This window comes from Suncus etruscus, chromosome 13, assembly GCF_024139225.1.
Source record: "Suncus etruscus isolate mSunEtr1 chromosome 13, mSunEtr1.pri.cur, whole genome shotgun sequence".
NCBI classification, from domain to species: domain Eukaryota; kingdom Metazoa; phylum Chordata; class Mammalia; order Eulipotyphla; family Soricidae; genus Suncus; species Suncus etruscus.
This window is the reverse complement of record NC_064860.1, coordinates 15,690,295-15,716,736: the sequence shown is the minus strand read 5'-3', so window position 1 is coordinate 15,716,736 and position 26,442 is coordinate 15,690,295. Positions and strand designations below refer to the sequence as shown.

Genomic DNA, 26,442 nt, shown 5'->3' with positions numbered 1-26,442 from the left:
CCCACCCCTTAATACAGATTCTGATTTTCCTAATTCACACACACTTTTTCCAATTTTTTGTTTTTGTTTTTGGGCCACACCCGGTGATGCTCAGGGGTTTCTCCTTGCTATGAGCTCAGAAATCGCTTCAGGCTTGGGGGACCACATGAGACACCGGGAGATGGAACCGCAGCCCATCCTAGGTTAGCGAGTGCAAGGCAAATACCCTACCGTCCGTGCCACCACTCCAGCCCCTTTTTTCCTTTTTTCTTTTTTCCAATCTTTAACACACACACACACACACACACACACACACACACACACACACACACACACACACACACACACCCATACCTTCCTAATATACCCATATCCATATTCCCACACACACACCCCACCCCTTAATACAAACCCTGATTTTCCTTTTTTTTTGGGGTCACACCCGGCGTTGCTCAGGGGTTACTCCTGGCTGTCTTCTCAGAAATAGCTCCTGGCAGGCACGGGGGACCATATGGGACACCGGGATTCGAACCTTTGGTCCTGGATCGGCTGCTTGCAAGGCAAACGCCGCTGTGCTATCTCTCCGGGCCCAAACCCTGATTTTCCTAATTCACACACAAGCATTTTTTCCAATTTTTTTTTTTTTTTTTGGTTTTTGGGCCACACCCAGTGATGATCAGGGGTTACTCCTGGCTATGCGCTCAGGAATTGTTCCTGGCTTGGGGGACCATATGGGAGGCCGGGAGATCGAACTGCAGCCCATCTTAGGTTAGCGAATGCAAGGCAAACACCCTATCGTCCGTGCCACCACTCCAGCCCCTTTTTTCTTCTTTTTCTTTTTTCCAATCTTTAACACATAGATCTTGACCATCTTAACACACACACACACACACACACACACACACACACACACACACACATACACACACACCACTTAGTTCTTAATCTCTAACACATAGATACTAACTTTAACACACACACCTATCTTATAGCACACAGATCCTGACCTTCCTAACACACACACATATTTCCTAATTTCTTTTTTTATAATAATAATTTTTATTTTGACCAAAGTGGATTACATATCTTTCACAGTAATATTTTAGGTACATAGTAACATGGAATCAGGGGAATTCCCATCACCAAAGTTGTCCTCCCTCCACCCACCCCATTCCCAGCTTGCATCCCATATCTCCCTCCCTTACCCCAAGGGCTACAGTATAAGTGGTCCCCTCTGTGTCTAGCTTGTTGTAGATTAGGTATCGATTCTTTAGTCATTGGCTTTGGATTTGGTGTTTAAGTCATTTTTCCTAATTTCTAACACATATTTTTTTTGGGGGGGGGGCATATCCAGTGACGCTCAGGGATTACTCCTGGCTCTGTGCTCAGAAATTGCTCCTGGCTTGGGGGACCATATGGGACACCAAGGGATCGAACTGCAGTTCGTCCTAGGTTAGTGTGTGCAAGGCAAATGCCCTACTGCTTGCACCACCACTCCAGCCCCCTAAGTCTGGAGAGAAGGTGAAAAGAAAAGGTGAGTTTTTAGCCCCTGAACCTCTTTGGTGATATTTTATACCTGGGAAATCACTCCTTGGCCTCACCTTCTGTAAGGCTTCTTGTCCAGCTCACGGGTCATTGAGCAGACTTACATGAGTGTACTCTGAAGGTGGAGGAATTCCAGGGCGGACTCAATGCTGTTTTCAGGCTAATACAGCCTCCCCAAGAACCACCAATGCTGTCAATTGCACAATAAACTGCTTTCTCCTCAAGTCCTGACCTTTGCTCAGGAAGAGACTGTGCATACTTGCCAAGTTTCTGTCCTAGCTGGGGAAAAGTATAACACGAGGCCCCCATCGTGACCCTGGCCTCTGGTAGCCATCTCCCGTCTGACTGTGGAAATGGTGTCGCCCACAAGAAGACTTAGTTGAATTAGGGTTGGCCATGCAGGATGAGCAGTGACCCTTGTGATCACATAGAGGATGCAGCTTAATTTTGGTTATTCCTTCCATAGCCATGTCCAGATCCTATCTTCGGCACTGCCTCAGACCAGGTCTGGTCTCAGGTGTAGACTTGAGGGCCTCTGAGGCAGAGGAAAAGGTCCCAAGAGTGAGGTCAGATGTGTGGACTAGCCCTGCCAACCCCTGATCTCCCTGCTGATCCAACAGTATCAGGTCACAGAAAAAGCTTTTATTCTAATGTCATTATGCACCCCGGTCTTTCTGGGCTTGCATCAAACAAGATGCTGGACCACACAGAGATCTTCGTTGTGCAAAGACATGGCAGAGGAACCAGGAACTGGTGGAAATCATCAGTGTGAATTCATAACGGAGCCAGGAGCTTCCCTTCCAGACATCAGCCTACTTCACTCCAGCTCTCTTTCTTTCTTTTCAGAAAGGGTTGGAAGAGATTCACCACTCACAAACTCATATCACACCCACCCATCCACCTACCAATCTATCCATCCACCTACCTAATAACCCATCTAACCCCCAACCTATCAACCTATTAATTAGCCAGCCACCCACTTATCCATCTACCCATCCATCTATCTATCCACCTATTCACTCATCTACCTACCCACTCACCCACCTATTTATATACCCAAATATCAAAGAATTCACCTATTTATCCATCCATCCATCCATCCATCCATCCATCCATCCATCCATCCATCCATCCATCCATCCATCCATTCATCATACATACATATATTCATCCACCTAACACATTAATCCATCCACCAGCCTATTTGATGGGAAGCGCAAAATGATGGGAACTTTGGGCTGAAGTCCTCTGTCTACAGGAAGCACCCACACTTAGCTACTTTTGGAGGTAGTTGGGGGCCACCTTTTGGAAACACAGACTGGTAGATGCTTAGTGCCAACCATGCTGGACCTGAGTTGTGGCAGAATGTGATGGTTCTCAGGGTATTATTTGCACCAAACATGCAGAATATCACCACTCATAGATATCACTTGGCCTCTCATTTAACCCAGAAAGGTCATTTCCCCAATGCTATTATATGTTTAGAATGCTGTGCTGTACACTTAAGGTTTGTTTAATGGTTTGCTTGGGAGGCAGGCAGTGAAACTTGTGGCACACACCTACAAGTGCGTGGTATTTGCTTGATGTGAAACTAGAAACCCTTAGGTTTGTGACAGCAAAGGAAAGGTACAACGGAGCAAACTTATGAGAGCATGTCCATACGTGGGCCATTCGTGGTGCTGGCATTTATTGCCTTAAAGGAGCTAAGCAGGGAGCAAATTCCAGGATGTGGCCAGGAAGGGAGTAGGACATGCTCGGGCAGCAATTGGCCCAGTGGAGCAGCAGTGCCCTCTACTGGCCAAGACTGTCCTCTCTGTCCACGCAGTGGGGTCTAGCTAGCAGTGCTGTAGGGAGAGAAGACTGGAGAAGGAGAAACTACAAACATAAGGTCACAGTGGCTAGGCAGAGGTAGGGGGCTTCAGGTTCATCACCCTGAACTTCTGTCTCTCAGAACTCACTTTTCAGATAGAAAAAAAGACACATTCAAATTTAAGTTTCACATCCTCCAAAAAGAACACAGTTTCAAAAAGGACACATTCAAAATCATTTCACATCAACTCCTTGGTGACATTTTGTGGAATGTGGAGGTAAAGCAGCTGCATAACCTAAGTTTTTCTTTTTTTTTTTTTCTTTCTTTTTTTTCTTTTTCTTTTTGGTTTTTGGGTCACACTCGGCAGCGCTCAGGAGTTACTCCTTGGCTCTATGCTCAGAAATCACTCCTGGCAGGCATAGGGAATGCCGAGATTCGAACCACCATCTCTCCGCATGCAAGGCAAACGCACTACCTCCATGCTATCTCTCCAGCTCCTAAGTTTGTTTTTAACAAAATGCAGGGTTTTGGGGATCAGGCCTCCTTCACGAGTCCAAAGCATACCCTACGCAGTGCATGCATCTTCTTCTTGTCTTTGCACACTCAGAGATGTTATTGTGGGATGAGGTCCAAGTCTACCTTTAAGGCAGGCTGCACCCTCACCCCCATTTTTTTGCTTTACAGTGCTGGGAAGAATTAAATCTGGGTGTTATGCCAATGAAGCATGTTCTCTATGGGGTTCCCTACCCACCCATGCAGCTTTTGTGGGACCTGTGGGTTTCTCCTATAGAGAGAGGTTCTTGTTCAAAGTCATGCCACAGGTGTGGGGGAATAGACTAAGCAGTTCTGTCTATGTGGGATGTAGGCATGGACACAGAGGCTCTGTCCTCTCTCATCCTAGGGCAACCTCTGCTCTCTGTCCCTTTAATAGAGCCAGCGCCCTTTTGTAGATACTGAAGGTTGGGACACGAAAGCTGGTTGTTGGGGCCCTAGTGAGTTCTTCCCTGGGGATAGTCTTTGCTGGAGGCCATAGAATGGTTAGAGGGAAAGCTGGGTTGGGGAGAGGAAAGATGGAGCCAGTAAGCAGAAACCATCTCTTTGTGTGTGTGTGTGTGTGTGTGTGTGTGTGTGTGTGTGTGTGTGTGTGTGGTTTTTGGGTCACACCCGGCAGCGCTCAGGGGTTATTCCTGGCTCCATGCTCAGAAATTGCTCCTGGCAGGCACGGGGGACCATATGGGACACCGGGATTCAAACTGATGACCTCCTGCATGAAAGGCAAACACCTTACCTCCATGCTATCTCTCTGGGCCCAGAAACCATCTCTTTTTTTTTTTTTTTGTTTTTGGGCCACACCCGTAAGCTCAGGGGTTACTCCTGGCTATGCGCTCAGAAGTCGCTCCTGGCTTGGGGGACCATCAGAAACCATCTCTTATGTCCACTCCTGTAAAATAAAAAACCCATAGTTTCTGAGATCACCCCAGGCACCGTGTTTCTGAACCCCACACAGAGGGGTCTGAAGAAGTGGGAAAGTGGCAAAGATTGATAAACCAAGCCAGTCAGAAAAGAGCCATAAAGTCAGACTGGGTTTATTAAACCAAGACCCACACATCAGGAGCGGGGGCGGTCGAGTAATCCAGGTAGGTTTTTACATATCAAAGGAGAGAGACTTAAAAAAGAGGAAGATGGGGGAATGCCTTTGTTTTGGGTTAATAGCTGGGTGTTATTTTACACCCTCCGACTCCCCAATCCAGTCTCTCTCCACAGTAAAAGATTGAGATTGATGGAACCACGTGGCTTCCACAGTAGCTTCTCCTTGGGGTGCTGTGACATGAATTTTGGTGGTGGGCAGAGGCTAGTCTGTGCTCTCAACTGGAAAAAAGTATTTTGTGAGCAGAGAGGAAAGATAGAAAAGAGAAGGGAAAGGGAGACCTGTTGTGGCAAATATGGCCATGAGAAGCTTCTACCTCGATTCTGCCTGGTTGAGTCACAGATCCTGCATGTCCCTCCCCTTTTCCCCACATAGCTGATGGAATTGAAGAGTGAGGAAACTCAGATGCTTTCCCCACCACCTACTGACTAGTAGGCTTAGTAGGATGGATTAGTGTGGAGGTGTGTGAGGAAGGTCCCTGCCTAGTATTTGAGCAACTGCAAGCTGAGTGAAGAGTGGCTTCCCGGGTTCCTAGTGTAACAGCAGAGTTTGAGAGTTTGGATGAGATCTTCAGAAGATTTTTGCAGGGCCTCCATGAGTCCCCTCTGTGCCCTTAGCTGGCACATTTCTTAGTGGTGGCAGAACATCAGTAGCTTCAGCTGACACAGGCCTTTGGCTTGGACTGCCATGGCCATTTCTTTTCCTAAGATTCTCTCTCTCTCTCTCTCTCTCTCTCTCTCTCTCTCTCTCTCTCTCTCTCTCTCTCTCTCTCTCTCTTTTTATTTATTTTGACCAAAGTGGATTACAAATCTTTCACAGTAATATTTTAGGTATATAGCGACATTGAATCAGGGGCATTTCCACCACCAATGTTGTCCTCCCTCCACCCCTGTTCCCAGCATGCATCCCATATCCCTCTCCTTTGCCCCACCCCCATGATGTTAGTATAAGTGATCCTCTCTGTGTCTAGCTTGTTATAGATTGGGTATCGATTCTGTTGTTGTTGGCTTTGGCTTTGGTGTTTAAGTCTGATCATTTTTTTATTTCTACTTAATGTTCATACGACTGTTTGGTCTTGGCACCCTCCATTATTTCCCCCTCAATTTGTGAGGCGTAACAAGATGGTTCGAGTTATGTGGTTCTGTTTGAAGGAAAGAAAAAAAATAATAAAATGGGGCAAAAATCAAACAAGCAAAAGATGGGAGGAGTTCTTCTAGAAGCTATAAATATCAATTTAAGCGAAAAAAGGGAAAAAGAAAGAAAAACTTAACAATACAAAAAAGAAATCAAACAAAAACTCAAAAAGCACCACAGCAATAAAGACAACAACCACACAATAACCATGGTCCTGAAACAAAAACAAAACAAAGCACCAAAAAAAAAAAAAAAAACAACCCACCCATGGTGTGTGTGGGGGGAACTGACCAACCACCACCACCAACAAAATCAAAAAAAAATTTTTTTTAATTAAATAAAAAGAAATTAACGAAATCGCTCCTGGCAGGCTCAGGGGACCAGATGGGATGCCGGGATTCGAACCAGCGTTCGTCCTGTGTTGGGCAAGTGCAAGACAAGTGCTTTGCCGCTGTGCTATCTCTCTGGCCCCTAAATAAAAAAAAAAATTGTGTTTCTCTCTCTTTTTTTTTTTCTTGAATAGGCACAGTAAATATTGGGGAGATTAGAAAGGGATTTCCCTTGGCCTAAGAGATATAGGATTTCTCTGCCCTTGAAGTATACTGTCATGGAACAACTACAGGCTCTGTACATGTTCTTTTACTCTCCTTTTGTGGTGTCTGGAAACTTTCTGCTCCATCATGGATGATAAAATCCTGCCTCTGTAGCTAGAGATCTTGGTATTTGCACAGGTCAAAGGATAAAGCCTAGGATGGAGTCTTTCTTTATGGTTCTAGGAGTTCTGTTCCATCACTGTTGCTTTAATCAGTCCTCTATAGTTGGTGGTCTTGGTTTTTGCCCCAATCCTAAGACAAAGCATAGGGTAGAGTCTTTCATTATGTTTCCAGAAGATCTGCTTGGTTGCATTTGTATTAGTCAGACCTCCGGAATTAGAGATCTTGTTTATTGTAGAAATCATAGGCCAAGGTCTAGCCTAGGATCTTTTTTATTGGTCCCAGGATAAGTTCTGCCTAGTTATGGTTGTCACAGTCAGTCTTCTGTAGATAGTGAGCTTGGCTTTTGTACAAATCAAAGGATGACATGTCTTCTGATTTCATCTTATCATTAGGAGGTGAGGTAAGACAACCTGCTCTTAGACCAAGTTGTTGCCATTTCCTCATTGTCAGGATGTCATATCAAAACCGGCACATGTTGGTGTCAGAGCAGTATTAAGAATGTCCCAGAGGGAGATTGGTTCCTGGATCCTCTTCTTCTTTAGGGCAAACAATAACTTGAGCTTTCCCAAGAAAGTCTCTGAAAGTCCCTTGGACTGGGAAAGTTCTCATTGACACAAATGACTACTCCAGAGTACCACAGAACATCAGGAATGCCCCCAGAATGTTCTGGAAATACCTTGGAATGCACTAGAACACTCTAGAATGCTGCAGAATGCCAAGGGGGAGGTTCCTCAAATTCCCTAGAATGTTCTAGGACATGCTGGAAGGATAGGAAGCACTCTTTGCCGGGTGGGGGTGGGGGGAGAAGAGGCTTCAGAGCTGGCAGAGTCAATTCCTGTGCTCTGCCTGGAGTTGCTTCTGCATGAGAGCAGGGGCAGAACTAAAGTAGGTCGGTTCTGAAAGCTGTGGTGGGATTGGGGTGAAGAGGAGCACATCTCAAAACCCAGCTGGAAGAAGCTTGTGAATGAGATGGTAAGAGGTGTTGACATCTCTTTGTGGATGGACAGGGGTCTGGCATAAGACATGTCACTGGGGCCTGGGGCTTGTGGGATGGCAGAACTGCACATCTAGGGACATAGTGAACTCTTTTCCTACCCCATATCAGAACATCTGCAGGGTCAAGAGCAAATGCACAGATGGAGCCAATAGCTCATAGCTAAATATCAGGAAGTTGTCAATCAGTTGAGGATTGCCTGTGTTGATGTGATCTCTCTCTTTCTCTCTGTCTCTTTCTCTCTCATGCTTGGGCTGAAATGAGAGCTTTTCTTTCTCCTCTACCCATCAGCTTTCCACACTATAGAATGTGTGTGTGTGTGTGTGTGTGTGTGTGTGTGTGTGTGTGTGTGTGTGTGCATCTCATGCATGAGTGAAGGGGGGAATCTGTGCATACCATACACACCTGAAGCTCTCAGTGTGGGCAGCCGCAGACAGCAGCTGTCCCTTGTCCCTCCTAACCCTGGAAATAAGCTTGCAGGTGTTATCTCCAGACTTGAGATCTGATCCACAAAGACCAGGGGAGATGGCAGTAATGCCAGGGAGTTTATTCAGTTATCAGCATGCTGGGGCCACACCTCTCCCAGGTGGTGACAACACAGATGGGACTTACAAGTCCTTTTTATAGGGCTTCTGCACTTTAACCTAGTGGTACACGTTGCATCCGCCAGGTTTAAACTGGTTGGCTGAAGTAGTAGAAGAGGGGCTTGGGTGCCCAGTGGTGTCCACAACTTTGGCCATACAATTACATAAGGTTTATCACCCACAGGCCCCTGGGTATTGCTAGTTTATCTAACTGTCCTGGTATGTGCTCTCGAAGTTCCTAGAACTGGCTGTTTGGGGCATAGTCATTGTCCTCTGTTGTATATGAAAACATTTCCATAAGAGTATTCTTTGCCTGTTGTCCCATCTTGACCTTCCAGGTGGGGGCGTTGTTGAGAGCCGAATAAATAGTTCGGGAGCGAGGTGTTAGGGGTCTTTTGGCAGAGTTTGCTGGCTGGCTCGAGGTGTTTTTTGGAGCTTGCAGCAGGCAACCTTTTACTCCTTAACCCTCCGGTCTGTGTGGATTATGTGCTGCAGATAAATATTATCAAGATCCCTCCCCCCCCCCAAAAAAAAAGGGGGGGACAAGAGGATGGGAATCAATTTTTCATTCTGGGAGCTCTTTGAGGATACACAAATACCCAACAAAGGAGTAAACGGGGCCCCACCAATGGGGCAACAGTCCTCTGCAGTTTCAGCCTGTATGGCTCCCTATGTCTGAAGTAAAGCTAGGTTACAGAAGTAAAACACAGCGATTAATTCCAAACTTACATTTTTATTTTGAAAACAGGGGTGAGGTCTGTCAGGGAATCTCAGGCCTGAGTCTGACTGTGCTCTGAGTGGTGTGTGTGTGTGTGTGTGTGTGTGTGTGTGTCTGTCTGTCTGTCTGTCTGTCTGTGTGCATACACATGTGAACCTTTCCTATGTGGGGATGAGCACAGCCCTGCATGGAGAGGGCCAGAAGTGTGTCGTGCTCAGCAGGTGGGCTTGGTGGTTCCCTTTGGAGAAAAAAGGAAGGAGACCATGTGGCTTAGAAAGGCCTGGGAGAACAGTGTCCCCAGATGTCTTCTGGGCCTTGAGATCCAGAGGGATGGAGATGCATGAAGGACCTCATCTGAGAGGCCCTGGTCCCTTCTAAGATGAGGCATCAACTTCAGGTACCATTCTTTGCCCAGGTAGACTTAGGGAAGTGGAGAGGACTCTACCTTGATCTTCCTCAAGGGGCCTGCATTTGTGTCAAGAGAGCAGTGACCCAGATCCCTGTGGGGCTGACACTGCAAGACTAAGATTTAAGTGCCCACAGGAGAAAGCAGAGACAGGTGCCTTGCTTGGTCAACTCGAAGAGACGAGTCAGCTCAAGAATCTCCCTGCTTCCCCCTCCACAGAAGAGGGGCAGCCAAGCTGGTAGAGCTCCTAGGCCTGAGGGGTGCATGTCGGAAGTTGTTCTAGTGCATCCATCTCTGCCAGATCTCTGAACTCTCTTCTGCGTCTTTACTCAGTTCACAATGTGGCTCTGATACCCAGGACTTTAGGGGTAAGGTGTTTGAGCCTTGCCTTGGGCCTTGGCTGGCAGACCCACAGCTTTGGAGGCCCCTGAAAAAGTCTGACCTCAGAGGTGGTGATAACACACCCCTGAAACCGGCTTGCCTCTTGAGTCTGATTTGCAGCCATGCATATTCTGAGATGCCTGCTATAGCTTCATTTCATCCCTGTCTATGCCTCCTCCCTTCTCTGGAGAAATGGAGTCTACTTCTGCTCCCCAGAACCTGGGTTTGCTGCATCTTTTAAGGATTCCAGCCCCACTGAGGCCAGCTGCATGTGCAGTGTCAGCTTTTCTGGCCCCAGACAAACCACAGAGCTGTGCAAAGTAGTTCAAATTGCTCTGATTTCTGCTCACTGAATTTTGGGGTACTGGGTTGCCCAAACCAGCCACAGCAAAACCATAGACAATGTCCATCTGCTCAGCTTGGCGTCAGTTCTAAGCTGCCTACAGCTTGGTGTGGCCACCCCCAATGGCCCTCTGAAAACAGATAGAATGAATGAACCAGCTTGGGCCACCAAGGGCTTTGAGTCTCGAACTAATATGTCAGCCTTTTTATGGCTGTCCCAACCCTTCCTTGATATCCTCCTTGCACCCCCAAAAATGCCTTTGTCAATGAGCAGACATCAGTGGTGGTGAAACGAGCTTGGAAGCCCCAAGGCTTCCATGTGGGTCCTCAGTGACAGTGTCACAGCTTTCTAATGAAACATCCCAACAGTGCTGTGGCGATGGCTAAAAAAAAGAAGAAAGCATTGGGAACAACTGGGAGCTTTGAAAAACCTCATTTCTTTGGTGTTTTTCTGGACACTTCACCTCAGATCCCTTGTGGTGTCTACGTCTCAAACACTGAGGTTTGAACATCCGTCAACTCAGATTCTGTGGGTTCTTGACCAAAGCTGGTCTCTCACCAATAGTCATAATTTCCTTGCCACTCCAACTTTCATTGCACCCCACCTGGCAGTATCCTAACCTCCACACTGTAGCTTCCATGCAAAACTCTCTTCTCCCCTTTAGTGCTCAACTTCTTGACACAATCACTCCCCCTTTTTGTGTCCTGCCATTCCAAGCCCAAGTTAATCTCACCAAGCTCATCAACAAGCTGACTGGATACTTTTCTTCCAAATATGTGCTCAGTGGCACCATAATGGAGCTATAAGTCAAACCTGGTGGAAGTATTTACTTTTGAGAAATTGGCAGATGCCATCCATACAGGACCCGCTGTCAAAGATTTAACACACATCCCCTCATAGCCAGGGAATGTCCAGGCTTCTCTTACCTTCATTCCCACTCAACACAATTCATTGCAGCTTTCTGAGATCTGCCTCTGGTTTCTGAGCAACTGCTCCCTCAGTTCTCCTCCTCCTTCTTTGAGGCTTTTTTCAACTTCATTGAAGCTTCTAAATAGGAGTTGGAGAGATAGAACAGTAGGTAGAGCACTTGCCTTGCTTAGTTTTATTGGGTCTGGTGTTGGCATCACCGGAAGCAAGCCTTGACCCACAGCAAGTGTGGCCCCAAAACTAAACCAAAAATTCTTTTGTGTGCTTTTGTTTAACAAATCTTTTAGGTCTGGGTATTTTATAGGCTCCTGGTGTCTTATTCGTGTCAGGAGGACACAGAGCATTCCCAATGTTCTAAATCCAATTGTTCCCTTGCCCACTCTTCACTTCCATCAGAGGGATTTGCCTTTCACAACAGACTACTCTTCTTATCATAACCTGCTTGAAAAGGTTCAGTAGTTCTCTGCTGCTCTTAGGACAGCACCAAAATCCTCAGTCAGACTGGAGAGGGCTCCCAAGTATGGCTCCTATCTGGCATAGAGCCTTTTTCACCTGTGCTCTGGCCCCCATGGGCCTTCAATCCACAGGGTCCTTCTTAAAAGCCTACTCTGTGCATTGCCTGCTCCTTCTGCTCTATGGAAGCTTCTTCCACTTCATCTCAGGTTCATCTTCCGGGGCTCGGCTTCAAAGCTACCTTTTCAATGATGACTCTCCTTGAACTGCCAAACTAGGCTGGGTCTGCCCATTAGATGTTTCATAGTACCATTAAGTCTTCATGCTGTTCTCACAGTAATAATTGTTCCATGGTTTTCAGTGCTACCCATGAATTTCTCAGCTCCAGGGATCATTGCTGTGTTGACTCACATTCCCAGGACCTGTGTCCAACATGCTGGGAATGAATGAGTCGTGACTTTTAGAGGCAGACCCAGAGCCTGGCCCACTCACTGTCTGATCCTCCATCTGTTAGCAACTGTTTTTCCAGTTGCTAAAATACAAACCAACCTCAGAGTTGGTTGACCTTGACTTCTCTCCTTTCCTCAACCCTGAGGAACACAAGTCTTTTTTTTTTTTGGTCACACCCAGCAGCGCTCAGGGGTTACTCCTGGCTCCACACTCAGAAATTTCTCCTGGCAGACTCGGGGGACCATATGGGATGCTGGGATTCGAACCACCGACCTTCTGCATGCAAGGCAAATGCCTTACCTCTATGCTATCTCTCCAGCCCCAAGGAGCACAAATCTTATCAGATGTATTTTCCAAGAACATTCAACATTTCAGGTACACAGGGAATCTTATTGGAAGAACATGACCCAGTCGGGTAAGTTCTCATGTTACTTTCCAGATTGTGAGAATCTCTCCAGGACAAACAATCCAAGTTCTTTTGAATGAGGGTGTGTAAAATAAAAAAAATTTGAAAGGGAAAATCAAAAACAGGAAGAACCTCTAAGATTAAAAAACTTTGCACTACTACCAATTGTAGTGTGGGGCTTTATTTTGATCCTGATTCCAACTGTAGGAAAATATTGTGACAGTATAGACAGCCAGAAGCATTAATGGATAGGTCTGATATTTAAAAAGTGCTTCTTTTTTAAGTATGATAATGGTATGGTTGTATTAAAATGCATCTACTATTATACACATTTAAATATTGACAGAGAAAACAGTATGTCTGGATTTGTTTCAAAATAAGAAGAAAAATCAGTGAAGGTATAGAGAAAACAAAATGAGCTATTATTGATTACTGAGGTTGTATAATGGGCCTTTATTGGGGTTCATACAATGTCTGTTTTTTGCATATGAGAAGTGTTTCCTTTTGAAAGGTTTTATATATATATTTCAGGAATGTGACCTAGCAGGACTGTTTTCACTACTGTCAATCAGCAGTGAAGGTGGGGAGATAAGTCCATTAATAGTGCCAGAGCTACATTTGTGTTCATTAGACCATATCCAAGTATGTACCACTAATGGTACATGCCAGTATCAACATATCAAGCTCACTACAGTTACTGTCCTAAAGCAACGATACCATCATGTCTCTCTCCTTTGCTTTTGGTCTACATGTAGCACATCCCTGAGATGCGAACAGAAGGATCAAAATTGTGGACTCTGGAAGCAGGAGCCATGGGGGCAAAGGGGTAAGAGGTGTGAGATATTTAGCTGTCTGGCTTAGTCACTGCAAATTGGGGATAATGTGGTCTTCTGGGGTTGTCTGGGAAGAACCGAATGTAAGTCTATGTAAAATAACTTAGTCAAATATTTGAACTTGGACAATGTGACATTTGTTTCCTGTGAATAAGGAAAGCTGAGCACTTTCAACATTGTATGTAGAATATTATTGTGATATAAACACTATCTCCATCAGAGCAGGCCTTCTCTCTCTCTCTCTCTCTCTCTCTCTCTCTCTCCATATTTCATTTGTGTTCTGGGCATGCAGTAAGTTCTATGAAACTTAAAAAACAAATATAGTGAATGAATCAAGGGTGATATAACTGTATGACTCATGCAGATGAAGAAAGGACTTCACAAGGGAGTTCATGTGAAAACATTTAAAAAGAGACTTAACATAGGAATAAGCTATTTTAATCAAGCAAAAACAAATTATTTCTAAAAATAAAAGTAGACTTTTCCAACCCTCAACATCTGCATTTAATAATATCTTCTACCCAAAATACAGATGCTAAAACAGCAAGTTACAATATATCTTGTACAGCATACAGTATATTCACTGTTTACACTTAACTTTAATTCTAGTTGGTCATTAATGTAGTCAATGCATACTTCAACATCACTCATAATAAAATCTGCACAGTAAACAAAAAAAAGTGACAAGGCTGTCTTAAAACGGCTCTGCTATAAATTGTATAGAATATACAGAATTACAAAGTCAAGTATCTTTTTTTTATCAAAATATACACCCCCTCCCTGAAACTAACACAAGCTATCAACATTTTCAACGGATAATACAATTATAGAAAATATTTGCAAAATTATTCTTTCATGTATAAATATTCTGCCATATTTACTTTGGTCTAGAATTCTCAGCATACAAGTCCACTTAAAAAATACCCACATGGAAGGGCTGGGAGACATCACTACAGGTTATAATTTTATGGTTGGAGTGACCTCAAGTCAAAAAGGCTGAAATGCAGAGTTAATCTCTTTGTTTCATAAGCCTAATTGAGAGAAAACAAAGAAGTAGATCACAAGAATTGCTTAGTCAAAGTCTTAATTAGCCATCTTAAAAAAAAGTTTTGAAAGCCCTTTTTTGACTATCTTGTTAACAAAACCCAAATGAATAGTGCAGGTATCCATATGTACAATATAGGAAATAAAGTGAAATTTGCTTGCATGTCCCCATTTTCCTCTATCACATAATACTGAGTGTAAGTGAAAAGAGATGGACAGAAGATAAATGCAGATACAATATTGGGGTTACGTAATAGCAAAGTCCTACAGTAGAAAAAGACAGGTTGCTCTCGTGTTCTTTTCTGGATGTTGAAGCATTTTCTGACCCACCAGCTCCAAAGTAAGTCTTCATGGAGGTCTCATCTCCTGTGGTAAGCAAAACTGGAGTCCTCAAAGCTACTTCACTGAGAGAACTGGACTCTTGAGTTCTCTAGTTCTCAAATCCCATAAACATGAGGGATGACAGGCCCCTGCCACTTGAAATGACAGTGTGAAAACCCTCAATGATATGGCCACATCCTAAGCAGGAATTCAGCATCCTAGCATCCCAGGAACCTAGTCTGGGGGACAGACCCTGAGAGAGCCATCAGGGTTGGGCCGACAGGACTGTTCAACATAGAGCATTAATAAACAGAAGTAGGCTTTAAGCAAGGGAGTCAGATGTGTGTAGATGTGAAGACAAATGAGTGGCAGAATGCCAGTACCACCCCACTTGCTAATTCTTTCCCATACATGTCATAGGTAGGGAAAAAGGGGGTAACTTCCATTTTCCTTTGCTTCCCTACCAGTATGTCCCCATGGGCTCTATCACCTCTGAGCAGGCTAATAATTGTAGGGGACTGGGCTTGGAGAGGCTTTCAAACCTGGAATTTCACCTCTGAGTTTGGGCCTGGGTTGTCTCTGGGGTCTGCTGCAAGTGGGAATGCGAGGTGTGTATTGGGAGTGGCCTGAACCCTTGAGGAGGCTGGTTATATCTGTGGAATATAGCAGCAAGCCTGAGGATGGATGCAAGACTTTGGAGGAGAGGAAGGAAGAAAAAGTTCTAGAAGGAATGGACCATCCTTCATTTTCTAAGGTGAAACCATTGCAAAGGAACAGCCAATATTAGTCATCATGGGGGCCTGGAGGGTGGGCTCTGGGGGGCACTCCCCCACAGATAGTGAGACCTACAGTTCTGTGGCTTGTGCCATTCTGGATCACGTTAAGATAACAGCATTTCATCTCATAGCAGACACCCATGCTTACACCACACACAAAATGCTTTCTCTGGTCTCTGATTGGGAAACCTACTGTTTATTGTTCTAACTGCGTACAGGGAACACAGCAGAGTTTTGTTTAAAAGGTACTTAGAAGGGCCTGTGTGATAGCACAGAAGGTAGGGCCTTCTGTATTTGCCTGTATGCTCTGACCCACATTTGATACCTGCCATCTCATATGGTCCCCGAAGCCTACTAGGAGTAAATTTCTGAGCGTAGAGCCAGGAATAACCTTTGAGCACCACTGGTTATGGCCCAAAAGCCAAAAAAAAAAGGGGGGGATTAGATTAAGTTTCGTTTTTTATAAGGTTTGTGCCGTAGAAAGGTGCTAGTTAGGCTGATCACATGTGTTAAGTGTGAAGCAAGAATGTTAATTGTTTCATAGGAACCCATTCATTTCAAACCATTGCAAATAGTGTAGAAGCTGAGGGGGTGACTACAGTCAACTGCTTTGTCATACTGATGACTATGTTGCCTGCGTTCATGGTATCTGATGCTTATTTCTCCAGTGAGTGAAGGCTGTTTAGCAGCCAGTTTCAATTAGCGCTTCTTAGAGTTTTAAAATTAGGCTAAAATGAAATGTCCCCTCTCCCCAAGCCCTCCACCCACCCTGGCAGAAAGAGCACAGCTAAGAACCCTCATCAACTTTCACAAGATACTCGGGCTACTGGAAGCTTCAGCTATTTTGCTTTGGCCACTTTGCATGAAGTTCATGCTAAAACCCAAAGGAGGTTGGGATCCTTTTTGTTTGTTTGTTTGTTTTCCAGGAATTTTCACAAATGAATTTTTTTTTGTTTGACATTGTACTCCCTTGTGACTGTGATGTGAACCAAACAAGGGATGGGATGGGGAATAAACCAACAAGAGAGAGAGAGAGAGAGAGACAGAGAGACAGAGAGAGAAGAGAGGAGAGAGAAGAGAGGAGGGAGGGAGAGAGAGAGAGACAGAGAGACAGAGAGAGAGAAGAGAGGAGAGAGAAGAGAGAAGGGAGAGAGAGAGAGAGAGAGAGAGAGAGAGAAGCAAACAACCAAATAGAGAGAGACAGAGACAGAGACAGACAAGGGGGGAAACAACCAAATCTACATGCTGTTACAGGTGCAGACGCCTCTCCGAGAGGCGCCCTTACGGGCTGTCCCCACCCGCGGTCTGCATGTGGGGTTTTTGGTCCTGGTCTTCCTCCTCGGCCATGTCAGACATGTCCAGCATGCACGACTCGTCCTCGAGTTTCTCCTGCTGGCCGAGGGTCTTAAACAAGTGTTTCTTCTGGTGCATGCCCAGGGCTGCAGCCGTCTTGCAAATCTTGGGGCACTGAAAGCAAGCGAAGCCCTTCCCGTTGTGCTCCTGGACGTGCCTCTGCTCGTGGTTCCGCTTGGTGGAGAGGTACAGGAAGCTCTGGAAGCAGAACTGACAGTGGTAGCGTTTCTCGCCTGTGTGGATGCGCTGGTGGATCTTGAGGGTCTCGTTGAGCGTGAAGGCCTTGCTGCAGTACTGGCACACGAACTCCTTGACGCCCAGGTGGATGCGCTGGTGCTTCTGCAGGTTGCCTTGCATGGAGAAGCAGCGGCCGCAAGTCTTGCATGGGTAGGGCTTCTCGCCTGTGTGGCAACGCATATGCATCTTGAGCGTCGACGGGCTCTGGAACTGCTTGGCACACAGCTCGCAGGTGTAGGGCCGGGTCGACAGGTGCCGATGGGGCCGGCTCTGGCCAGCGCCCAGCACCTTGTCCCCATCGCACAGCTCGCATTGCAGCTGTGGCATCTCCTTGGGCTCCTCCTCGTCGTCGTCCGGGGCCCTGGCAGGGGGCGGCCTGGTGCCCATGCAGTCCAGCTCAGCAGGTGGCAGCTTGGCTCGGGAGGAGCCGCACAGCTCGGGGGCATCCCTGTCCCGGTCCCTGCGCCAGCTGCTGCGGCGCACCTTGCGCAGCTGCCTGGACTTTCTCTTGGGTTTGTAATTATAGTAGGGACGCCAGGGCTGGTCGCTGGAGTCCTGATCGCTGGCCTCGTCAAATACCTCGCTCAGTTCCAGGCACTCGGCCTGTGAGAGCCCCAAGGCGCTGTCCCGGTCTCTGCTATCCCTGTCTCCAGAACCGTCTGGCTCATTGCACACGGGTCGGGGATCCTCAGGGGGTGGTGGGGACGGTGGGGCCTGGTGCTTGGGCCTCCGTCCACGCTTGTAGAACAACTTGGAGCCCAAGATGTGACGCTTCACGATGGCTTCATTGCCGATCTTCACCGTGATCTGGCACAGGGGGGCCACGGTGCTGTCGGTGGACGTGCCAGGCAACGCAGGCTTGGCGATGTACGTCTCAGTCTTGCCGCCCTGGGTTTGACCGCTTCTGCCCAGCGTGGCTCCAGGGTCTGGGTCAGAGTTGGTGACACTGAGCCTGGGCTCTTCTGCCTCGCCCTTACAACTCCCCGCAGCTGTCCTTCTCTTCTCCTTTAGGCTCCTGGGCTTGCAGGCCGCTCGGCCGGCTCGCTCGGGCTCGGCTCTTATGTCCTCTCGGGGCGGCGCGGTTGGCACAGGGGTGGCCGACTCTGCACGGTGGCTGCTGCTGGACCTGGAGGCCAGGGTGTTGCTGTGCACGATGACCGAGGAGAACTGGCTGCTGTGTACGATGACAGAGGGTGCTGGGCCGCTGTAGCTGATCACTGAGGCCGGCTTCTCCCCACTGCTACTCACCAGTGGGGTGACCACAGCTGGCACCTCCGGGCTGGCCCTGCGCTCCGTGGGTGCCGCTGCCAGCCCCCTGGCATAAATGTGTCCGTCCAGGTCCGTCTTCAAGGCCTCCTTCCCCCATGCAGTGGCCTCCCCAGCCTGGACGCTGGATGCAGTGGGCAGGTCCTGCTGGGCCTGCCTCTCCGGAGGCAAGGTCGGACTGTGGGCCAGGGAGGAGACGCTGCCTTGGAAATTCAGGGCCGGCAAGTCAGAGCCCTGGGGGGTTTGGAGGACAAAGGGGCCCGGGGCTGCCTCACCCATCTGGCTGCTTCCTCCACCGCTCTCGTAGGCAGACTGCCGATAGCTCTTATACGGGGCCCGCTTGCATTTCATGGGCAGGAGCCGGTAGAGCTTGTACGGGTATACGCTGGGCTTCAGGCCGCCATTGGCCGTCTTCTTGCTGATGGACAGCCTGTAGTCAATGGCATGGAAAGACTTCTGGTGGTTCTTGAGGATATAGTAGGTCATGAACGTCTCCAGGCAGAAGATGCACTGGTAGCGTCGTTCCCCAGTGTGCCAGATCTCGTGGCGCGTGCGGTACTCAGCCAGGGCGAAGACTTTGTTGCAGTAGTGGCATGGGTATGTCCTCCGCCAGGAGTGAACGTTGGCATGCCTCCGCAGGCTGGACAGCGTCACGTAGCTGCGCTTGCACACCACGCAGCTGTAGAGCATCTGGCCGTTGACGAACTTCACCATGTGGTCGGTTTCTGGCAAGGCGCTGCCGTTGCCACCGCCGCTGGTGGCAACACCAGGGAACTCACCCACCTGGTTTTCAGCAAGCAGAGCCCCGGGGCCGGCGAAGGAGCCTCCGTTCTGCCCGATGGTAGGATAGTTTTCCAAGAAGCGCACGTTGCCACTAGGCCCGGGCATGTGGCTGGAGCGCATGCAGATCTGCTCGTGGCGGTGCAGCCGGTTGGGAGTGCTGAACTGCTTGTTGCAATACTTGCACACCAAGGGCTCCTGCGTGGGCTTGTGGAGCTGCATGTGGTCGCTGAGCAGGGCACTGCTGTCAAAGGACTTGGAGCACGAACTACAGTTGTAAGCCAGTGGTGGCACTTCTGCTGCTGCTGCTGCAGGCAGGGGTGGCTCAGGCGTGTCCGGGGCCTTATTTTCCTCCTCCTGGGGTGGACAGCGGGTCTCTCCTGGAGGGTGGGGAGACTGGGGACAGGGCAGGCCCAATGTTGGTGGCGGCAGTGGTGGCAGGGGCGGCCTTGGAGGGCTGGGTTCTTGCTGTGGCACCGCATCTGTGCCTGGGAGGGTCGGGACGTTTTCTGCAGGAGGTTCGGGGTTTGGGGCCATGGTCAGTGTCTTTGGCTTTCTGGACAGTTTTGCTTTGGTGGCCGGAGGAGCTTCACTACTGTGGTCTTGTGTAGTCTTAGCAGGTGGAGGTGGTGGCGGTGGTGGGGGGCTAGGGGGTTCCTGGGGCTCCTGGGCAGGCAGCCCTCGGTAGGCCTCAGCAGCTGAGGACACGGCATAGGAGTGCTCGGCCAAGGTGTGCACTGGCTCAGCCTCGTGGCAGGCATCCGCTCGCTCCAGGCATAGGCTACCAGTGGTGCGCACCGGATCAGATGCCTTCTTGAAACTTGCTCGCAGGTCCAGTGGCGAGAACATGCTGTTGCTGTTCTCTGTCTCCACGATGGAAAAGGCATTGGTGATCCTGGGGCCACTCATCACAGCCGGCTCCTCGGGCCGCTTCTCATTTTTCTCCTCTTTCACCACCCCCTTCTCCGTGATGCAGAACACGTAGGGGCCGGGGGAGCTGGTGAAGTGTCTATCAGTCAGGTCCTCCAGGAAGGCAATGCCCAGCTTCTTCCCAGCAGCCGCCAGGTCTGTGACGGTCTCTTGCCGCCTGACCACCACTGTGGAGCTGTAGATGTAGTTGAGGATCTCTGTGAAAACCTCAGCTTTGAGGTCATCCAATTCCAGGACATGGCTGGAGATGCAGATGGCACGGCTCCAGAAGATGTTCTTGAAGTAGAGGCTCGAGGCCGCCAGAACATTGCTATGAGCCTTGAACTTGGTGTCCTCCACGATGATGGTGACGTCACACAGAATGCCCCGAATGCGCTGCTCGTTCAGGACGGAGAGTACTGTGTCACTGTGCAAGGCGTCCTTGAGGTCCCTGGAAAGGGACATGACTGTCATCTGAAACCAAAGGAGAGAAATCGTCAGAGCCTTTTGCATGTAACTTCTTCACTCGTGGGCCACTCTCAAGCTCTTCTAAATGCTTTTGGCAGGAAAACAACCCTTTTGGGGTGGATTTTTGGGGGGAGGTTTTTTTTTTTTTTTCATTTGTGGCTGACCTCAAGACTTCATGTCAACATCTGGAAAGCTAAATTTGATCGAACCCCAGCCTGCTCCTCACACCAGAGCTAAGAGCTGTTGGAGCTGGAGATAACTCCAAAGCTGACACTCTGGACTGGAGTATCTGAGCAGGCTGCCTATAGGAAGGGGGTCATTTGCTCATCCTCTCTGCTTGGCTCAGCAAGACAATTCTCAGCTTGCTTGACCGAGTCTGGCCACTAGGGACGCCCAGCCCTAGCACTGGCCCTGGGACAGTGGAGGTTTCGGGTCTCTACCACCCCGTTCCTGACTGCTCTGATTTCCCTTTCCAGACAGTTCAAGTCCACAAAGGTTTTCAAGAGAACACTGGGAGGCACCAAAGGAAATTGAGCCGGAAACTCAATCAGGGACATACGGTTCTGAGGTGACAAGTGACAAGGCCACTTCCTGTCAGAGATGTGCACACTTTTAAGGCCCAGACAGCTCCTGTGACTGCTCTCTCCAGAGTTCAGTTTTTGCTGTTCTCAATAAATGTTCAAGAGCAAAGCCAAAAGCCCTGGGAGGGAAGTACAGATGAAGGCAGCAGCTTCCATGCTGGGACTCGGTGAGAATTGCCTGTTCCTTACAAGCCTGAGCTGGTTTCTCAACTCTTTTTCCACCAAGGCCTTCTGCAACCTACTTCCAAATGTGTTCCTCGCCCCTCTGTCCTACCAGTAGCTCCTTCATTTTGTATCATACCCCCCTGTTTATGCGATTTTCACTTGTAGTTGCCTTTGGAATATCCAGGGGCCCCAGTTTCTCTAGGTTGAGGAACACTGCCCTAGGACGCAAATGACATGTGAATGTGCTGAGTATTCTGTTATATTCTATTTCATTTGAAAAACGGTCAACCTATAGTTAAACCTAGAGGCCCCCAGCCCTCTGGTCAAAGGACAACCAGTTATTCAATCCAGTCCTCCTCTCTTTTCCTTATCAAGGAACATAGAGAAAACCACATTGATTGGCATTTTTAAATTTTGTTTCCTTTGGGGGTGGAGGGTTTGAGCCATACCAGCTGTGCTTAGGACTTATTCCCAGCTCTGTGCTCAGGGACCAAGGGGCTTGGGAGACCCTATGTGGTGCTGGGGATAAAACCTGGGTCCTTCCGGGTTTGAGGAATCCACCACCCAGTTCTTGATTGCTCTGATTTCCCCTTCCAGCCAGTTCAAGTCCGCAAAGGCTTGTCCACAAAGGCAAGCCTCTTTCCCACTGTGCTACCTCTGCTACTTTTCCGACTGGTATTTTCGTTACTGGTAGTAACATGTCTTCCTAAGTCCATCCAGTGTGTAGAAAGGAGCCAGGCCTGCTGGTGCATGATCCTCTGAGCCTCACTCCATGCATGACTTTTATTCAGCTGGAAGGGCCAGATGACTACATCAAGCATCACTTTGACCTTTTTATAAAGCTTTTACAAAACTGCATCCATTATGCTATTTTAGGCCCTTCATGAGAATCCACTGGGCACACTCCTTTTATCTCCATGGCCACCAGAAAAAAGTACATTTCTAAGAACAAATCTTTGAATCCACACTCCAAGTCTCTCTCTTATTTCTCAAGATAAGGAAACTTAGAACTTTTCATCATCATAGTTGAACTTGTGCTGTGGACTCGAATCTAAGTTTCTTTAATGTTCAGCACTTTAAAAATATTTATTTTTATGGGGAGAAGAAATGAACAGACACTTTGAAAAAGAAGAAAGGCAAATGGCCAAAAAGCACATGAAAAGATGCTCAACATCACTAATAGTCAGGGAGATGCAAATCAAAACTACTATGAGGTACCACCTCACGCCACTGAGATTGGCACACATCACAAAAAAGGAAAACAAGCAGTGCTGGCGGGGATGTGGAGAGAAAGGAACTCTTTTTCACTGCTGGTGGGAATGCCATCTAGTACAACCTTTATGGAAAGCCATATGGAGATTCCTTCACAAACTGGAAATTGAGCTACCATACGATCCAGCTATACCACTCCTAGGAATATACCCGAGGAACACAAAAATACAATACAAAAATCCTTTCCTTACTCCTATATTCATTGCAGTGCTATTTACAATAGCCAGACTCTGGAAACAACCAAGATGCCCTTCAACAGATGAGTAGCTAAAGAAACTGTGGTACATATACACAATGGAATACTATGCAGACATCAGGAGAGATGAAGTCATGAAATTTTCCTATACGTGGATGTACATGGAATCTATTATGCTGAGTGAAGTAAGTCAGAGGGAGAGAGAAAGACACAGAATGGTTTCACTCATCTATGGGCTTTAAGAAAAATGAAAGACATTTTTAACAGTATCTCAGAGACAAGAGAGATGAGGGCTGGTAGGTGCAGCTCATGACATGAAGCTCATTGCATAGAGTGATGAGTGCAGTTGGAGAGATGACTACACTGAAAACTATCATGACAATGTGAATGAATGAGGGAAGTAGAAAGCCTGTCTCGAGTACAGTTGTGGGGGGGTGGGGAGGAGGGAGATCTGGGAAATTGGTGGTGGGAATGTTGCACTGGTGAAGGGGGGTGTTCTTTACATGACTGTAATCATACAACTGTAATCATGTTTGTAATCACGGTGTTTAAATAAAAAAAATATTTATTTTTGGTGGGTATGTTGTTTTTTGAGCCACACACGATGGTGATAAGAAGACAATATAAGATGCTGGGGATGGCAGCCTACATGACAAACACCTTAACCACTGTACTATCAATCCAGTCACCTAAATGTTTTTAAAATGGGGGCTACTCTTGGCAAAGCTTGGTCCATTGAAAGTTGGCAGTGCTCAGGACCAGGAGCCCTCAGGGGACCAATAGGACCACAACCAGGAATGCTACAAGTGTGGGGTATTGGGATGCAAGGAGGTGTACTTGCTGTTCCAGGGACTAGATTCAGGATGCACATGTGACACACATGTGACACATGTCTGCTGCCACTTGAACCACACCCTTCTCAGCCCTGTTCTGCCCACAGTCCCAGACCTCTGAGAATCTTACCTAGAAGTGTGGCATACATAAAAGGGGATGAAATAAAACAGACTGTATGTGGTCTCCTCTGTTTCCGGGGGTCCAGGTCCCTCAGCCCACACATACATGGCCTGTCTGCAAGGTCCAACTTATAGCTGTTTCCTTTGCTCTCCTTGACTGGACCCTGTAGGAGTCACTCACTGTCTTTCCTGAGGTGGGCCATATTATTTAAATAAAATAATGGCCTCCCTAACATCCATCCCTTTCTTTCCATTCTTTATCAGGCTTGATGGCAATTTATCTCAAATCTATGGCAAAGCATAGGCTATGCAATTCAAGACTGATGTTCAAGACTTCTTAACTGGCATCTAGTTTTCTTCCCTCCTCCATCGTGCTTCCTTCTAAAGAACTCTGCTGCCCTGGGTGACCTCCCTGTAGTGAATGCAGGAGGTCACAGCAAATGACACCCTCATTAAAACATCAGGTATAAACCCTTTTCACTTCTGTGGGGCATCATAGATGTTCCAGTCAAGATGACCCGAAGGCTGGCTACAAATGTTCATACCTCAGTTGCACTTACAGAAAGAGAGCACAAATATGAGTGAGGCCTGAGAGTTGATCCCCAGAATGAGCAAGGAACCTATACAAAACTACACACATAGTATCATAGCTTTATAGCATCCCAGTAGGACCATCTTTCTGGTAGTTTGCAATGTGTGGTAAGAGTTCTCTTCAATTTACAGTTCTTGGGGCTGGAAACTTGGTACATGGGTAGGGTACTTGCCTTGCATGCAGTTGACCCAGGTTCAATCCTCAGCAGTACCAGGAGTGATCCTTAAGCACAGAGCCAGGCGTAAGCCTTGAACATGGCTGGGTTTTACTCAATATACCAAATGTTCCTGTTAGATTCTACCTTGTTTTACTCAAAACAAAGATAATTCCTGGTTCCTTTGTATCTGTCTGTTTACAACTTGGTTTCACACAAAACAATTGATTGTCTTATAATGTAAACCTGGGCGGGACAGGCTCAGGATAGCCTGAGCTATCTGCCCTTACTCCTTCACCTGGGGGGTGGTCTCTGTACTCAATAAAAATGACAGTTCTGGCAGGGAGCTGGCTCTTGATACGAGGCAGAAGACTGACAGACGACACGCGTTTCATCCTCAACCGGGCTTGGATTACTTATAAACAACTCTACCGGGTTTGGATTATTTCATGCACAACTCTACTTTAGACTTGTTTTGCTTGGGGTTGGAAACTTGGGGTTGGCGCATGGGGTGATTTTACAGTTCCTAAATAAAAACCTTGATTTGACTTCTATATGAAAGAGCTTCATCCTCTTCATTTTATCTGGAGACCATGTCATTGTCCAACATGATCAGCTAGGGAGCCTGGAGCTGGTGACACAGAGCAGAGTAAGACAAGTCTCTGCCTCAAAGGTGCCCAGAGTGTGTGGGACAAAAAGAAATTGTCAGATAAACCCAGAAGGTTTAACATGGATGAATCTAACAGGGAACTTGACTCGAGTCTGAAGCAACACTCTGTAGGAAACCAATATGTAAAAAATCAAAGGCATCACTATGGGCAGGGGTAGGGTGAGCCTGATGAAGTCAAAGAGTTGTAAATAGCAGCCAGGGGCCTTGGTAGTTCCCCACTTCGAGATAGGCTGGGGCAGGAAGGCTCTGACACATCTGAAGGGGTTCTTGAAGGCCTCAGCTGGCCAGCTCTGGCTACAGGTAGGTAAAAACCATTGAAAATGTTGATTTGCATGTTCATAAATTACTCAAGCTCTACAGTGTGAAGAAGGGAGGGAGTTGTACAGGTGGCTGGGGATGCACAGGGGAGGTGACCCCATGAGGGTTAGGGCAGTGATGGTCAGTTTCCAGCCACAAAAGTGGACAGGCAGTGGGGGGGGCTATTGAACCCAAATTTATTTTTATTTTCTTGACCAAGAGCGAGAGTGATGGGTGGCAGGCAAGCTGCTCCAAATGACAGTTTCTCCACTGGGGCTAGGTCAGGCACTTGCCTTGCACACAGCTGACCTCTGGTATTCTATATGATCCCTTGAACACTACCAGGAGTGATCCCTGAGTGCAGAGCCAAGAATAACCCTTGAGCATCACTGGGGATAGCCCTCAAACAAAAACCAAATTAAAAAAAAAATGTTGCCCTCTCTGTCAGGGGTAAGGGGACTTGCCTTGTAGCTAGCCCTGCATTCAGATTACAGGGGACTACACTCCCACAAGTGAATTGAGTTTAGAAGCGATGGGGTGAGAGTTAAGAGTCCATCTGCATCTCCAAGCTGTGCTTGATGTAGAGAAAATGGATCCACCCACAGTGCCAGTTCACCATGCTAACAAGTCTTCTTTGTCACAGGAAGTAGAAATCAGGCGACTGTTTGCCACCAGCCAGAGGAAGGCACCACGAACAGGCATGGAACCCTAGGGGACATGCAATTATGCCTCAAAGGCTTGTGTGCATGCAACAAAGGGAGATGTTCGTATTGGCATGAGGGGCACTAGGGAAGGAGCTAAGGGGTGAGGAGCCAGGAAAGGGCAAGAAGTGATATTTACTGATCTAACTGGTGGGACTCAGCCCTTCAGGTGTCCACACAGGAAGGAGAGGAAATTTCTCTCTCCCATGAAGCACAAAATCCTGACTCCCGAGACTGTGAGAAGGCAGGAGGTCAACAGTCCCCTTGGAAATGAAGACTCTGCAAATCGCAGAAGCAGTACAGGGCAGTTGTGGAAGATTCTGGGGGAGAGGGGTGCTCTCAGCACCCACCTCTTAGTCCCCTGAACAACCCTCATGGTG

General features: G+C 47.6%; 1 protein-coding gene across 4 annotated transcripts in view; it reads right to left on the bottom strand.

Annotated features, from left to right (window-relative positions):
• Window positions 1-16,668: 16,668 nt before the first annotated feature.
• Window positions 16,669-26,442, bottom strand: part of ZBTB38 (zinc finger and BTB domain containing 38) — a 55,695-nt gene continuing 45,921 nt past the window's right edge. For all 4 annotated transcript variants that reach the window (XM_049785330.1, XM_049785332.1, XM_049785331.1 and 1 more), the window contains exon 3: window positions 16,669-20,487. In XM_049785330.1, the coding sequence (XP_049641287.1) occupies window positions 16,750-20,487 (3,738 nt within the window). In that variant the 3' untranslated portion in view covers window positions 16,669-16,749. The remainder of the gene's footprint in view (window positions 20,488-26,442) is intronic.